General features: G+C 35.2%; 1 protein-coding gene across 1 annotated transcript in view; it reads right to left on the reverse strand.

The window, feature by feature from the left end:
• LOC149085188 (uncharacterized) overlaps nt 1-15,858 on the reverse strand; it is a 219,905-nt gene that overhangs the window by 13,852 nt on the left and 190,195 nt on the right. The window contains exons 6-7 of the mRNA XM_089233052.1: nt 10,017-10,095; nt 795-945 (exon numbers count right to left, since the gene is read on the reverse strand). Coding sequence (XP_089089178.1) covers nt 795-945; nt 10,017-10,095 — 230 coding nt within the window. The remainder of the gene's footprint in view (nt 1-794; nt 946-10,016; nt 10,096-15,858) is intronic.

Consider the following 15,858-nt stretch of genomic DNA (forward strand, 5'->3'; position numbering starts at 1 on the left):
TTTTACAGAGCATTAATATATTATTGTTGAATACATAGATTCACTCACGATTTATACCAATTTTGTTTTAATTTAGACTGATCAGAAATCTGTCAAAATAATTAATTTTTTCTCCACCACATTAATGGCACAAAAAATTAGTTTTAGTGCTTTAAATTCTTCGGCAGTAGTTCATAGTACAAGCATAAGGTAATCTTGTATACAGGACTTGATTTTGTTTGAAGGGGCAATGGGCCAGGTAAAGCTGAGATTATAAATCCTTCTTGTTTTGGAAACAAATATATTTTGCTCAAATATGAAACCCCGAATGGGGGGGAAGGGGCAATGGCAAATACCCCACTTTTGCTCATGCAGAAATTAGGTCCAGATTGAACAGTCGATAACGCTTTAAGAATTCTTGTTGTTTTAGTTGATAAATGAACTTCCTCAGAGTCACTTGAACAATTTCGTTTTGATACCCAAAGCTTTTACGGTCGCTTTTGAAAATTTTAACATATAACAATGCTATTATCAAGCTCTTTCTTTAAAGGGAGCCACAGAAATCACCTATCCCTCTCACTCAAACTTTTCCATAGTGGCGAGTTAACCGAAATTAGCTACGAGTAAACGAGGGTAAATGAACATTGTTATCTATGAAAGCTGTTCGGGACCGTAGAAAAATGACGACTTACCGAGGTTTCATTGTATATCCATGCATAAAACTATTGGTTCCGGTGGTGGTGAGATATTTATAAATTTATATATAGATATCTGGAAGCCATAGACACTAAAAAAAGAATAAATAAATGACTGACCCCTCTACACTGTTTCAAGCATACGTTCACAGTGCCGACGAACAAAACGTAGTTAGAATCTGGAAACTTGAATGCTCTGAATTTTGAGTAAAGTGTCTTCCCGCCATCAGGCGTTTCAAAGTTACCGAATATGTAAGGGTCAATAGAACATCTGAAAATGAAATAAAAAGTTACATGAGATTTAATTGTGAAAAATATTCATTAATAATCATTTCTTCAGGCGTGACATTTAGATGAATCAGGGTGCAAAGTAAGGTATGTCCTGTTTTATAATGTACGTCGAAATAATAATGTCCTAAAACAGGGTGTTGTGTAAGTCATATAATTAAGCCATTATTTCATCACCCGTTCGCCGTACAGGTATGGTTACAAATTAAAAACATGTTCAAAATGTGGCGGGAAATCACCCTGGTTTAAAAATGAAAATACGGTGTGTCGCAAAATTAAAAATCTAAAATTTTTATAGAGTCCCTCTGTCTTCCGATTAGAAAGTCGTGGCCCTGTCTCTTCTGAGTCCATCAAAACAATTCCACGTTCTAACGTTGAGATATTTGAATTCCAAAATCAGAGAAAAAATGAGAAGGAACGGCAGAAACTAACGGACAAGCTTATCATGTTGTTCTTTTCCTTATTTTCAGCGTGTTTTTCGTTTTCGAATTTCTCAGCAAATATTGCAGTTAAAACATGGGGTTTTTTGGGGGGGGGGGAGGGAGGGTCTCAGAAAAGACACAACAACGAGTTTATAATCAAAAATTAGACGATAGGGGGACCGCATAAAAATTTAAATTTTTTATTCGGTAACACACTGCATTTTCAATCTCAAAACTGGTACAGGGTGATTTTTGAACACATTTTGAGTATTTTTTTTTAATTATAACCATACCTCTACGACGAACGGTTGTTGAGATAAAGGCCGGAAAAGATAGAAAAATAGGACTTACAGGATACCCCGTATATGTCAAGGTAAGTTTGACCAATCGCCAATCGTCTGGGTAAGTTTGATGAACTTATTATTTTTGTCGGCGATTATATGTCAATTTTTTCAGTGTTATATTATTATATCATCGTGTTATCAATTATTTCATCGATTATATATTTATCGATTGTTCCATCAATTTTACCTACGTTATAGGAAAATCTCACAAATGATAAAAAATTATCACTTTTACCGGAGATTATGCAAAACACCAAAGCTATCTGGACAATTTGATAAATACTTTAAATTTAACGCTTTTACTGGTGATCATGCATAGTGCAATAGCGTAATTGGTGAATTTGATAAATATGTAAAAAATCCCAAATGTATCTAGAATGTTTGAAAAAACAGGTAATTTGTTAAATAGGATTTCATTACGCCGGGGTTCGATCGTGAAGAAATGATAGTTCATTATATTGGGGTACTATCGTACAAATTTGTTAAATATAAGTTTGTTATATCGAGGTCCGGTTTCAGAATTCAGGAGTAAATTATAGGAGAAATTTCGGGATTGTTCTGAAAAATTCGTTACATCAGAGTTCATTATAGCCGGTGCAGACTTTGGCTAACTCATCTAAATAATAAATCTTATCACGGCATTAAAACCGGTTTTATCATATTTATCAATATGAAATTCTGATTATGCATAACAACCGGCAAATGTGATGAATTTAGTATGATAGTTAATTGTTTAGGCATTTATAAAATTTATCAACGACGCAAGGGTATTATGCAAAACCACCGGAAGAAGTGATAAATATTAAGATATTGATGGAATCAAAATCACCAAAATGGTCGGTATTCATTGAAAACGAGCTTTCACTTTGTAAAGTTCCAAAATGAAAACGGCTACAAGCGCATTTCAAGCTATTACCAACTCGTCTCGGTAAAACCTAGGTTATACCGGTCTTTGGGCTTTTATCGTGGCATATATGTATAGTAAAATATAGTATCGAACACTATACAGGGTGTCCAGTAAGTGCTAGCACGGTCTTTATCTCATCAGGCGTTCGTCGTAGAGGTATGATTTCGATTTGAAAAATGTTCAACAGGCGTTCAAAAAAAAAACCCTGTACCAGTTTTCAGAGTGAAAATACAGTGTTTCACAATAAAAATCTAAATTTTTAAACGGTCCCCCTGTGTGCCAAATTCCAATTAGAAAGTTGTTGCCCTGTCTCTCCTGATGCCAACAAAAAAGAATCCATATTTCTAAGTGCAATATTCAGAGATATTTGAAATCGAAAAACGAGGAAATTTGGGAAAGAAATGCGGGTAAAACGGTTTTCTTTCTCGCTTTCTCTTCCGCATTTAAAGAAGTTCTTTCCCAAATTTCCACCGTTTTTCGAATTCAAATACTCTGTGAATATTGCACTTAAAAACATGGACTTTTTTTTGTTGGCATCAGGAGAGACGGAAAAACTTTCCGATTTGGAGTTAGAGCACAAGGGAACCGTATAAAAATTTCGATTTTCTATTTCGTTACACACTGTACTTTCACTCGCAAAACTGATACAGGTTAATTTTTGAACGCCCGTTGAGCATTTTGTAAACTGGTATCATATCTCTACGACAGATGGTTGATGAGATAAAGGCCGTACTAGCAATTATGGTTACCCGTTATAGTATACATACCGTATATACTCGTGTGTAAGATGAGTTTTTTTGTTTGAAAATTTGGTTCTGAATTTGTTGGGGCTCGGCTTATGCACGGGTCAGTTTTTCAGGAGATAATATCGACCCCCACTTCACAAAATAAAATAGCTACATGGCTGAAGATCCTTGAAATTATTGAACTACATTAGTTGGCGTTAATAATCAGTACGGTGATTTTTGTAGCTATGTTCCATGATAGAACCGATAATGTTAAAGCCAAAGCAAAAAGATCAAAAACGTCGTTGGCTTTGATACCCAGTGGACAAACGTCGATTTTATAGCTTTTAGATGTCTGCATCAACAAGCTTTTTGATGATTTTTCAAGAAATGTATGGGCCGAATGAATATAAGTCCTAAATAGAAAGAAAGAACAAAAAGCGGTGCTGCAACGAGACCCGACATTGGCATGGTGTAGCAGTAGGTTTACGAGGCGTAGAATTGCCTTTCCACCGAGAGAAATCATCGTCAAATTATTTTTCTTCACGATCACGGGCGTAATATTACGTCCAAGAACCAGTGAAGTAAATTTGGCCCGAGTGGCGCAGTGGTAAGATGCTCGTCTTCTATTAGGAAAGTTACCATCAACGTCCACTGGTTCGCTCATTGAACGTAAGAAGCAAGTTCTTTACCTACGGAACCTGGGGCGACCGCCGATGGATGGAGTTTTCATTTCCGACCCAGCTCCACTGGTTAGAAATTGCCGTATGGCGATATATGACCGGAGTTGGAGTGCGGTAAAGTAGTGAAATAAATTCAAACAAGTTCTCTGTGTTTTCTTTCCTCTCTCTTCGTCATCACGAAGCTTTATAGTAACCCTTGCTTTTTCTTTCCCCTCTGATTTTTTCCCACATATATAATGTTTCTTTCTATACCTGTAAGATCAAAAGAGAACACGTAGGGTGAGGGTTAAAAGAACTAATATATATATATTCTCTCATCTACCTTATCTTCTAAAATTCATCCTTTCACATATTTTCTTTCTTTCCCCCTTTTTTCTTTCTCTAACGTGCGGTTAGGTTAGGGCGAGGTTACCGGATTTATCGTCAATTCGTCTAATAGAGATAATCCAATTTTTTTATGAGAAAACCTTGTACGTGAAGTGGTTCAAAAGTGTAGTATGAGTAACGCGATGTACGGAACTGAAGACGACATCCTCTTCGAAAGTGACGACGGCTCTGATTGAAAATGAAAACTAAGATGCCCCCACCACACATATAATGACTTAACTTTTCGATGTAAATCTTGGAAGAACATTAATCAGAAGAAGAGTGTGGATCAGAAAGTATGAATCACATTTTCATTGTAACTTTTGCATGAAAATATAGTTTCTCCCCCTCCCAAATACGCTGATTTTTGGGGGTCGTTTTGAATTTACTGCGGTTTTGGTGGCCCTGAAGGGAGGGGTCGGCTTATAAAAGGGTACATACGGTAGTTATCTCACTTCTGGGGATGTCCCTTAAGAATATTCTCTTTCAAAAATGGGGAAATCTTGGGAACTATCTCATTTAAAAACCACGGAAACTTTTCCGTTAGACTCATCAAACAAGGGACAAAAAGTTTCAAGCTCTGAATTATAGGTAAAAGAATGAGTAGAGAAAATAAAATTTGTATTTTAATATAATAGCCCCGGTTAAATAAATGGCATATCTAAGATCGGTATTTGAATAACTTATTTTTAAATTGAAAGTACAATATATTTCTATGATAAGGGTTTAAAAGTTGGAGGAACTACATGAGGACTCAACTTTTTATCTCTCCTGTACGTATATTTGTATTTTATCATACAGGGTGTCCTGTCAGTCCTAATTCGCCTTTTATCTCATCTACCGTTCGTCGTAAAAGATATGATTAAAATTTAAAAATGCTCAAAATGTGTTCAGAAATTATCTGGTACCACTTTCGAGTATAAAAATACAGTGTTTCGAGAAATAAAAAATACATAATTTTTATACAGCCCCCTGTTAATTAACTTTCAAAAAGATAGTTATTGCCCCGTCTCTTCTGAGCCCAACAAAAAAATGAAACGTTTTTAAATGCAATATTTGCATTCAAAAAATAAGGAGAAAACATGGGAAAGGACGACATGAACTAACGGGCAAACTCATTATTCTGTTCTCTCCCAACGTTTCTCCGATTTTTTGAAATCAAATATCTTAACCAATACTGGAGTAAAAAAATTTTTTTTATATTTTTTTTGATTCGGCTCAAAAATGACAGGGCAATCACTTTCTAATTGGAAATTAGAGAACAGGGGATCCCCATTTAAAAACTTTTAAATTAATATTATTAAATATTAAATTTTTTTAATTTTATGGTACAGAGTGAGATAGGTGGCTTTTTCTCAGCCAGAGATATCAAGAAAACAGTTATTTTCCGGATATTTTGCTGAGGTGAACTCGGAAAGCAAAGTCATGTCTCCAATGGTGTAGATGGTAACATGCTTGCCCGGTATGGGTTCGAGTCCTAGTGGAGACGTGATGACTATTCTTTCCGAGTTCACCTCAGCAAAATGTCCGGAATATTTTCTTTATGACACATAGTTTTTTCACTGTCACAACTCGCACAGGGTGACTTTTGAACACATTTTAAGCGTTTTTTTTTAATTGGAACTACACCTCTATGACGAACGGTTGAGAAGATAAGAATAAGGAGTGCACAGCCTTTTCAGTCCACGATTCAGGTACACGATATTTCTGCCACTAGTGGGTGTATATAGGATGACCATATGGTCAGTATTTTACAGGATATTCGCGTAATTTCGGCCAACATAACGGTTTTTTTAATTTAAAAAAATGTCCTGTTTCCCACCCCCCCCCCTCCGATTTTCAACGAGGCTCACTTGAATTTTTATTTTCCACTGAAATCAAAAATTCAAATTTTATTTTCATGACTTAAGCCAATATTATGATAATTATGACTATCATATTAAAACAGTCATATAAATTTTTTTGGTGATAATAAAAATATTTTCACCCATTGCAACTAGATGCGAGGACCCGGGTTCGAACCCCACAGTGGTGGTCGGCTGAAGTTGGTTTTCTGTGGTTCCCAACTTCGAGGCGCAAATGCGAGCCGATCTCCCCGTTAAAAAGTCTCGTCACAGAGAGCAACAGTCCTACAACTATAAATCATTCAATCATAACACTTCACTCATAGTTAGAAAAACTGGTGGCAGATGGCAGCACTACACATAACAAGCATTACAGAGAAACAACAAAAAACTTCACGTCAGGTTTCACTACACGTACACGCACATTCCCGCATGCACCGATTCGTTGGGGGTTCCGCGGGGGGGAGGTGTGGGTGGGGTGCATGTGTGGTGTAGCAGTAGTAGGTAGGGCCTCCAAAAAATGGCTCGGGGATCCATAATGTTCTTAAGTCAGCCACCTCGTTGGGCAATTTGCCTGTTGTGGCGTTGTATTTGTATTTGTATTAGGTGATAGCCCTGTATTTCCCTTCATTGGTGATTTTTCTTCAATTTTAGTAACCTTTAACAATTTTTTTTCGTCTTTAATTGGCAACTTTACTTGCATTTGACAATATATTTTTTTCCGATGATTGGTGATATTCCGTGGGGATCCCGATTTCCCGTATTTTTATGAAAGGAATATAACCAGCCTAGGTATTTATCTTGCTGTGTGCATAGATACTTTGCTACCGAAACACCTTTCGCGGGCCGGATGGAAAACCATGGGGGTCATTTGGCCCCACGGGCCGGAGAATGTGCACCCCGACTCTATAAAATATCATATGATCTCAATAATCTTTTAAAGGTTCCAGCATGTAAAAATTGATTAAAGTTACAATTGGAGGTATAGTTCCGATCCGATTTGCGTTTATACAGTCGACATTTTTTTAATGGTTTATTGGAAACGGCGATGAAAATTTATTTCATCTGGGATTCGGACAATTGGAAGAAACAAATGTTAGTTGATTGTATTTTTTTCTATGAAAGGAAAGAGAAATCCATGAATTCTAAGGGATTGTCAAATCATACAAATAAAAGAAAAATCCGATCAGGGAAGAAAAGAAACACGTAACAATGAAATATTGACTATTATAAAAGTCTGATGAAAAATTATTATGAGCTAATTCAAGTGTTATCGTTTCCGGAAATTATTCCCGGAATTCCTCCCATATGTTTTCTTTAGGAAAGCAGTTTACGTCATCAATTTCAATAGAATGAATTTATTATTCGCGCTTTCTTCTTTCCTTATATTTTATAATGCCTTTTCTTGTTGTGTGGACATATAGAGTTATATATTTTTTCATGCATTTTTTATGATAAATGGTTTTTTTAGTTACAGTATTTTGTGATCTTCATTTTCTTGCTTTTTACTTTTAACAAGTAACGCTGTCAACATAAATAAGCCGCTCGTCAATGAGAATCGTCCAGGGTCACCGATTTCGGAATTCTCTTTGACGGAAGGCTTAGGTGTTCTGAACATTGTTCAGCGGTGGTCAAAAAAGCGAATAGAATGCTCGGTTTCATTCTTATAAAGCTCTCTCGCGTTCTCCTAAAGCCATTCTTCCACTTTTCCGAGGCTTATTTCATTCTGGACTGGAGTTTGTTGTAAGGTTTTGGAGAGACCATATACTTACAGAGAGGGACATAGACTTGGTTAAAGGGGTGAAGAGAAGAGCCACAAGTGCTCTTGTTGGCTCACAAGGTCTTGAGCTATGAAGAAAGACTTGATCTCTTGAATATGTTGGAGGAACGCGGGTGTCGGGGGGGGGGGATATGATATGATAGAAGTATTTAAAATTTTCAACGGGGTTGTTAGAATAGACCATAAGTTAGTAATTCACCGTCAATAAACTGCTTCAATAAGGGGACACCAATGTCGTTCAGTAAGAAACAATTCCAGGTTGTGGTGTCGCAGGGAGTTTTTCTCTAATAGGGTTGTCAAAAAATGGAATAGCTTACTTACGGGGGTGGTGAATTCTAACGCATTTGACACGTTTAAAAAGAAGTGCAATAAACATAGGAATCTAAATCGAGAAGTTATCCATACTGATTAAGACAGCCACGTAATCTTTTCATGGGAGTGTGATAATAATTAATGTATTACATAGTATTAATTATTAGTTTTTTTCTTTCGCGATGTATGCTTTTTATTGTGTTACTGGACTTTGTTTATATATTTGACATACATATTTTTTATGGACATCTATTTTCAGCCACCTCGTTGGACAATTTGCTTGTTGTGGCCTTTGCATTTGTATTTGTATTGTATTTATGAGTGGCTCCACCTAAGTGCCACGTATTTAATTATGACACATAGATATTAAAACATTAATAATGCATATTTTCTTCTTTGCTTACTAATCTCCAAATACCATTTCACTGTATTTTTGCCTTGTCTTGAAAGTGATTATATATCTACTTACCTCTCTTTGTATTTGTTTTTATGTAATCCACTACATCTTAATAAAAGCTTGAAAACACTTACCTTGTGATTCGTTTTATACGGTACTTCTGAATTAATGTTAAAACTTATATAGTTGTTATATATAAAAGTTAAAACTTATATATAAAAGTTGAAGTAACTATTTGAGAAACTAAATTTTTCGAATATTTATAGCCGTACTGGTCAGAGAAAAAAAAATGTAAAAATGTATACTTACTACACATTTTCTTTATACATAAATGTATAAATCCCTATAAACAGTTGAATTTTTGATAAATAATAGAAATTTAAAGGCTACAATAGGAAAGAAACATGAGAGGTACTGAAAACATGTGCATACTATAGATACAAACGGATATCATAAACCTCATAATTCTGTCTAATATAGCTGTTCATAACGTAATACTAGTAAATAATATTAAAGTTCAAAACCAGCGAAAAATAAAAATAAAAAAGTTCTCGAGATTTTCGTTTTTATCTCAAAAAAGATCATTTTTCTACTCATTCGACGTGTTCAATCGATACAAAATATTACGCGGTTGATTTTCAGTGACGTACTTTATATTTTTAGTAAGATATAATTAAGATTCACATTTTTAAATGTGAATATATTTTATTTATAAATATTACTGCTGCAAGTCTTAAGAAGAATCATTATAATAGTGATGATTATAAAAGTGTGAAAAAAAATCAAAGCAACATCATAAACTGAGTGGCAAATTCATTACAAACAGGACTTTTATGTGTAATGCATTCCCTATACATTCGTGTGTAGGGGCTAGATTATCGGCCAAATAAAACAAATGCCTATATGTCTGTATGTTATCACAGACATAACGGAAAATTTCTCTCACTTAAATGACCCCACACAATCCACAAATTTCAATCTAACTGGAAATTTGTGGAAGTTGTATGTATGACAACTTCATCCAACAACATTTTGTTAGTCATTCAATTCAAATATTAAATTTCTATCAAAATATCGAGAAACACGTGTCAAGAATAATCAAGTCAGTAATTTGTAAACGTGACCATTCGTATGATCAACGAAACACTGGTGGTCAAAATAAATTATCCACTTAGTATACAAGTAATCACTGGCTACCCAATCAACCAATTAATCAATTGCCACATTTCATAATATTAATTTAAAAAAACCCATAAATGAGATCCTGTACTTACCCGTTCATTACAATAATTTCATCATGGTCAGGTGTATCATCCGTAACTTTTAAGTAACTGGATAGCAGTCCATACGTTGCTGTCAATAATATTAAATTTTATTATAATAACAATATCCGAAGAAACACAAAATGCTCATTGTATTCGAAGCATTCAGCATGAAAAATGTTTTATTCAATATTTTATTCAATTATAAAAAAAAAAGATCTACGATACATTATATATTTCCATGTTCATATATTTTAACTTTGAAAAGATACACGAATTTTTTGATACAACTATAAAACCATGTCACGGACATTCCATAAATTCTGGTCATGCAACATGCAACGAACATAAATGTCAAATTCATGTTAATCGTATTAGGTTGGACATTTATGCTCGGATGAATCTTATTCACCTGAAGTAACAAAATTCAAAACGAAATCGCTTTGTCACCACTTATATCGATGTCGCAACAAAGTGGCTAAAGAAAAAAGCAGCAAAAAAAAAAAAAAAAAAAAAATCGCGAACAAAACTTTTATGCGACTTTCATTTTCAGTCATTGAAAGCGTACGTGTCGAGCTTAGTCATGACCATAAAGTTATGAGCAAACCTGGTACATATTCGGCATCATTGCGTTCGGAACACGGTTTCTCCTGAAAATGAGGGACAGATGTTCCCATCATCGCTGGAAACGTGACATCTTTACAATGGATGGCATTGGCAGAACAAGCAACTCTACCTCCGATCATTTTCATGGGCGGATGGAAAAATAAAATAAGAAAACCCAAAAAATATATAGAGAGAAAAATTTGTGTCCAGCAATCCACTGGGAAAACTGAGAGAAAAAATCCCTGATGCTTATGTTCCTGAAAACTACTTTTAGTGAAATTGCCTTTTTCCCTATGCTATTATAGTTATTGTTATAGGAATGACAAAAAAAACTCCATGGCATTCATTCACGGAGACTTATCACCGCGAAAAGAAAATCTCCGAACGAAGATATGCATTTAATGTTACAAAAAAACCTTTTAAATTCAGCATTGTGACACCCAGATTAATCACTCGCATCCCATAGATTAATGATTCACTAACTTATTTGTTACTGATATCAATTATATAAATATATAGGACACGAGATAAATATTCCAAATTTTAAAATGGTTGAGTTTCAAACAGCAGTATTACCATTATTGTGATTAATTGTTTACCGGAGGGAAGAAACGTTATTCAGACATATGTAAACGTGGAGAAAGTTTTATAAATATTTCAAATACAGATGAAAGATGAAATCAGTAGTTTTTAGAAATTCCCTGATGAACTGACGAAAATTTCTTTCCACTGAGTTTTTCTTTTATTTTAGTACATCATCAAATACTGTGTAGGATGAATAATAATTAAACACAGATAGTGTTTCGTAATCTAAAAAAATGTTTATACCACGGAATATTTGAAAGGAATGGAAATTCCAATGATTTAAATTCTTTCGATTCAAGTAAAATATTTAAAAAGAAATCAGGTATAACAAAAAGAGCTATGATAGTTAAACTCCCGTGAAATAAATAATTGGGGAAACTTAACGATTGAATTTTTTAAAATCCTTGTGTCCAGCAATCCACTGAGAAAATTGGGAGAAAAAATTCCCGATGTTCCTGCAAAATACTTTTAGTGAAATTGCCCTTTTCCCTATAATATTATCGTTATTGTTATCGGAATGACAAAAAAAAAAAACCTCCATAACATTCATTCACGAAGACTTATCACGGCGAATAGAAAATCTCCAAACAAAGATATGCATTTAATGTTACAAAAACCCTTTTAAATTTAGCATTGTGACACCCAGATTAATCACTTGCATCAATTAAAACACGAGATAAATATTCCAAATTTTAAAATGTTTGAGTTTCAAACAACAGGATTGCCGTTATTGTGATTAATTTTTTACTGGTGAGAAGAAACATGAACGCGTAAAGAAAATTTTATAAATATTTCAAATACAGATGAAAGATAAATTCAGCAGTTTTTTCAGAAATTTACTGATAAACTGAAAAATTGTTTTCCACGTAGTTTTCGTTTAGTACATCATTAAATACTGTGTAAGATGAATAATAATCGTATATACAGTGTTCAATAACCTATGGAATTAGAGAGATAGATGGCTTTTATTCTCTAGTGCGTGAAGGCAGGGTCGTGTCTCCAGTGGTGTAGATGGTAGCATGCTTGCCCGGTATGCAAGAGGGCCTAGGTTCGAGTTCCGGTGGAGACAAGATGACTTTTCTTTCCGAGTGGAGTCGGACTTTAAAACTGGCTGTTATCCTTGGTGGCTTCACTGGCATGGATTTTGTAATCTGAAAATTGCTCGGCGATGACTCTCCTCCATACAACATATGAACCCCTTAGGGGTTGAATTTTGAGAAATCCCGTGTTAGTTAGTCTGTATAATATAAAATATAATACTGACCGAATTTCATATTTATAGATCCAGTGGTTTCGGCTCGGCGTGATTTCTCTATATAATCTGTGAAACACCTCATGACTCCTTTTAGGGGTCGAATTTCGAAAAGCCCTTTCTAGTGAGTCTTTACGTTATAAGATAAATCTACTTAGATAAAATTTCATATTTATATCTTCGGTGGTTTCGGCTCGGCCTGATTCTCTATAAATAACCTTTAAACCTCGTTATGACCCCCATACGGGTTGCATTTTGAAAAATCCTATCTTAACGGGTCTCTATATCAGTGGTTGTCAACCTTTTGTCCCCCACGGCACCCTTATCCAATTCACGGTTCCTCTGCGGTTCCCCAGAATAATTTGATACATATTTTCTTATATAAAATAACCATTTAAAAGCATAAATTGGCACACAAATCAATGTCTCCAGCTCGCCGCTACGCCCCTGAAAGATAATGGCGATGCCCATAGGAGCCACGACGCACACTTTGAGAAACACTGATCTACGTTGTGAAATAAATTTACTGATCAAATTTAACATTTATAGCTTCAGATGATTAATAGTCAGTGCATAAGTCAGACAACGAATCAGTCAGGACATATTATTTCATATGTATAGATTAGCACGGGAAGAATTTGGCCAAAACACAAATGAATTGAAATTCTTCCCTATAATTCTTTTAAATATTCTTATAAATGATAGCATAAAAGTTTATTCACGACTGTTTACGGAAAAACTGTTTTCAATGCGTAAAAATTCCATCACCTCTAGGCACCAATCTATAATCAATAAGTTCAATATGTGAATGAATAATAAGCAAATAAAACACACAAGTAAAGGAAAAAAAAAGTCTTTATTTAAGGATATCTATTTTTTCTACTCGAAATTGTGTTTTTTTTTCTCAAGGTGCTTTGGATCGAAAACTCGAAGAAACAAAAAGGATTAAAGAAAAACAAAGTAGCTTCAATTCTGAGTCATTATTGAGGAGAGAAAACCCTATTTTTTTTCTACTTATTTTCCATTCTTTCCCATCCCATACCAAGGCTAGCAAAAGCAAATAATACAACAGCTGAGCACATCTCTCATTGCGATCCGGAGCATGAGATAAAAGTAAAAAAATAAAAATGTTGAAGCGCAAAACACCCGACGAGTTACTTGGGGGGGGTTTATGAAAAGAATTTGGCAGGTCATTTGCATTCCGAGTTTTCTTTTCATTGAGACGATCCGTAATGGGAAATCTATTCTGTTCATCGCTAAAATGAACCTGAATATCCACGGCTCTATTGAAATCCGCTTTTTTTGCGTTTAGTCGTTATTAACAATCCAGTACGTTTAAAATATTGGTAAAGAAATTGGCATCACAGCAAAATAGCTAGAATGTTTGACGAGTCTTAAAAAAAATGAGAGATCATATATATAGTGATCTTACATCATCAATAAAGAAATTTTGATAACTAATTGATATACACAAATACAATCACATTTTACCCGATTTTATGCGTTTGAAATTTAGTGGAATTGTTATTCCAGGTTGAAGACACCTTATAGAATCTTTCTTGAAAAAATTTTTTTTTTTCCTGATTAGGAAGAGAGAGATAGCGGTAAAAAACGACAAAGAATGTTTAAAGTTTCAAGACGTCCCGTATTTGAAAAATTACTAAAAACGGGACGATTGTCTAACTGCCTTTTGATTTTGAGGAAAATAAGAATTTTTGAGTTGGCAGTGCTAACTTCAAAATATCGTTTATATTTTTTTACGTTACTAATTTGCATACGAGTTGTTTCAGAAAGGACTACTTTACGCTGAAATGGTGTAACTTTGAAACAGTGATAGGAAGATAAAACGGTTTACGGAAAATTCACCGCCGGAAAATTCACCGACAACAATTCACCGCCATGCAATTCACCGCTAGGAAAATTCACCGACCAACAATTCACCGCCATGCAATTCACCGCTAGGAAAATTCATCGACCGACAATTAACCGACCAGCAATTCACCGCCATGCAATTCACCGCTAGGAAAATTCACCGACCAACAATTCACCGCCGGAAAATTCACCGACGACAGTTCTATGCGAGTCAGTTAGCGAGGGAATGAGCGATTGAGTTACTGAGTGAGTGACCCAGTGAGTAAGTGATTCAGTGAGTCAGTGAGCGAGTGAGTTACTGATTCAATAAGCGAGTAAGTCAGTCCGTAAGTGAGTGAGCGATCTAGTGAGTGAGTGATCTATTGAGTGAGTGAGTGATCTATTGAGTGAGTAAGTGCCATATCCTAAAGATATGGCGGAAAGTTTAAATAATGACTTTATGAGAAGAAATTCAGATGATACGGATTTGGGTTGCTGTATTTCTGAAATATATGACATCCATATTTATTGTGGGCATCTTTTTCTCAGCCACCTCGCTGGGCATTTTGCCTGTTGTGGCCTTGTATTTGTATAAATTACAAATTGCTGTTGCCCAATACAAGATAGTATATTCAACAAAATTCCATTAACTCGGTTTTACTCAGAAACTTCTAATGGAATGTTAAAAGGGATAATAACAGAATTAAAAGATAATAAAGTAAGTGGATACGCGATGAATTAACTTCCTAAAAATGCTTAAAATCATCTCCTGTTATCACTTTGATATTATAAAAAACATCGCTGATCATCAGTAACCAATGGGTTTTTTTTATGATGAACTAGCTGTTACCCGCGATTTCACGTGATGAACTTTCAAAAATCCCGCCTTAGTGCGTATCTAGTATATGTACTCTATATTTACTATATACGTATATATATACTTCCTATGCAACGGAAATTAGTGAGGATTTTTTTATTACGGGAGTCGGTGACGTTTTTTGAATGATGGAAATCTGTTACGTTTTTGTGTTACGGAAGTCGGTTACGATTTTGGGGTCAAGTTTTCATTTAACTCTTGCATATATCGGGACCAAGTTATGTGCATGTACCCAGAGGTTCCCACATCCTACAGCAGGTCCCCTAAGCTGAAATAGATGGCGGGCCCCCAAACCAGCGTTTTCACGGGCCCCTCTGTGCTTAATTTATAGTGTGAAAATATCACAAAGGATAAGAAACGTTCCGGCCCCTGTCAGCCCTGCCATCGTGGGGGTCATGCCGAGAGGTATGTATACGTAAAATATACATATATCACCAGTGCTCCCAACATACAGGGTCGGGGTACCCGGGAGATTGCACATACACCTTCATGGGGAAGTTAAAAGGTTTCATTTCCAGGGGTCCTTGATGGAACTCATTGTTTTCTTGCTGGTTTAACATTGACAAATTTGCGATAGCGGAAGCCCAATGTATATCCCGTCTCAGGTCCCATAAAATTTGCGAATTCGGTCACGGGTAATTGCGTGGGGGGGGGGGGGCCTGGATTTTATTCGTTGGTAAAAT

This window comes from Pholcus phalangioides, unplaced genomic scaffold, assembly GCF_987345545.1.
Source record: "Pholcus phalangioides strain wild (caught in Gottingen) unplaced genomic scaffold, Ppha-v1.0 ptg000007l_1, whole genome shotgun sequence".
Classification (NCBI taxonomy): Eukaryota; Metazoa; Arthropoda; class Arachnida; order Araneae; family Pholcidae; genus Pholcus; species Pholcus phalangioides.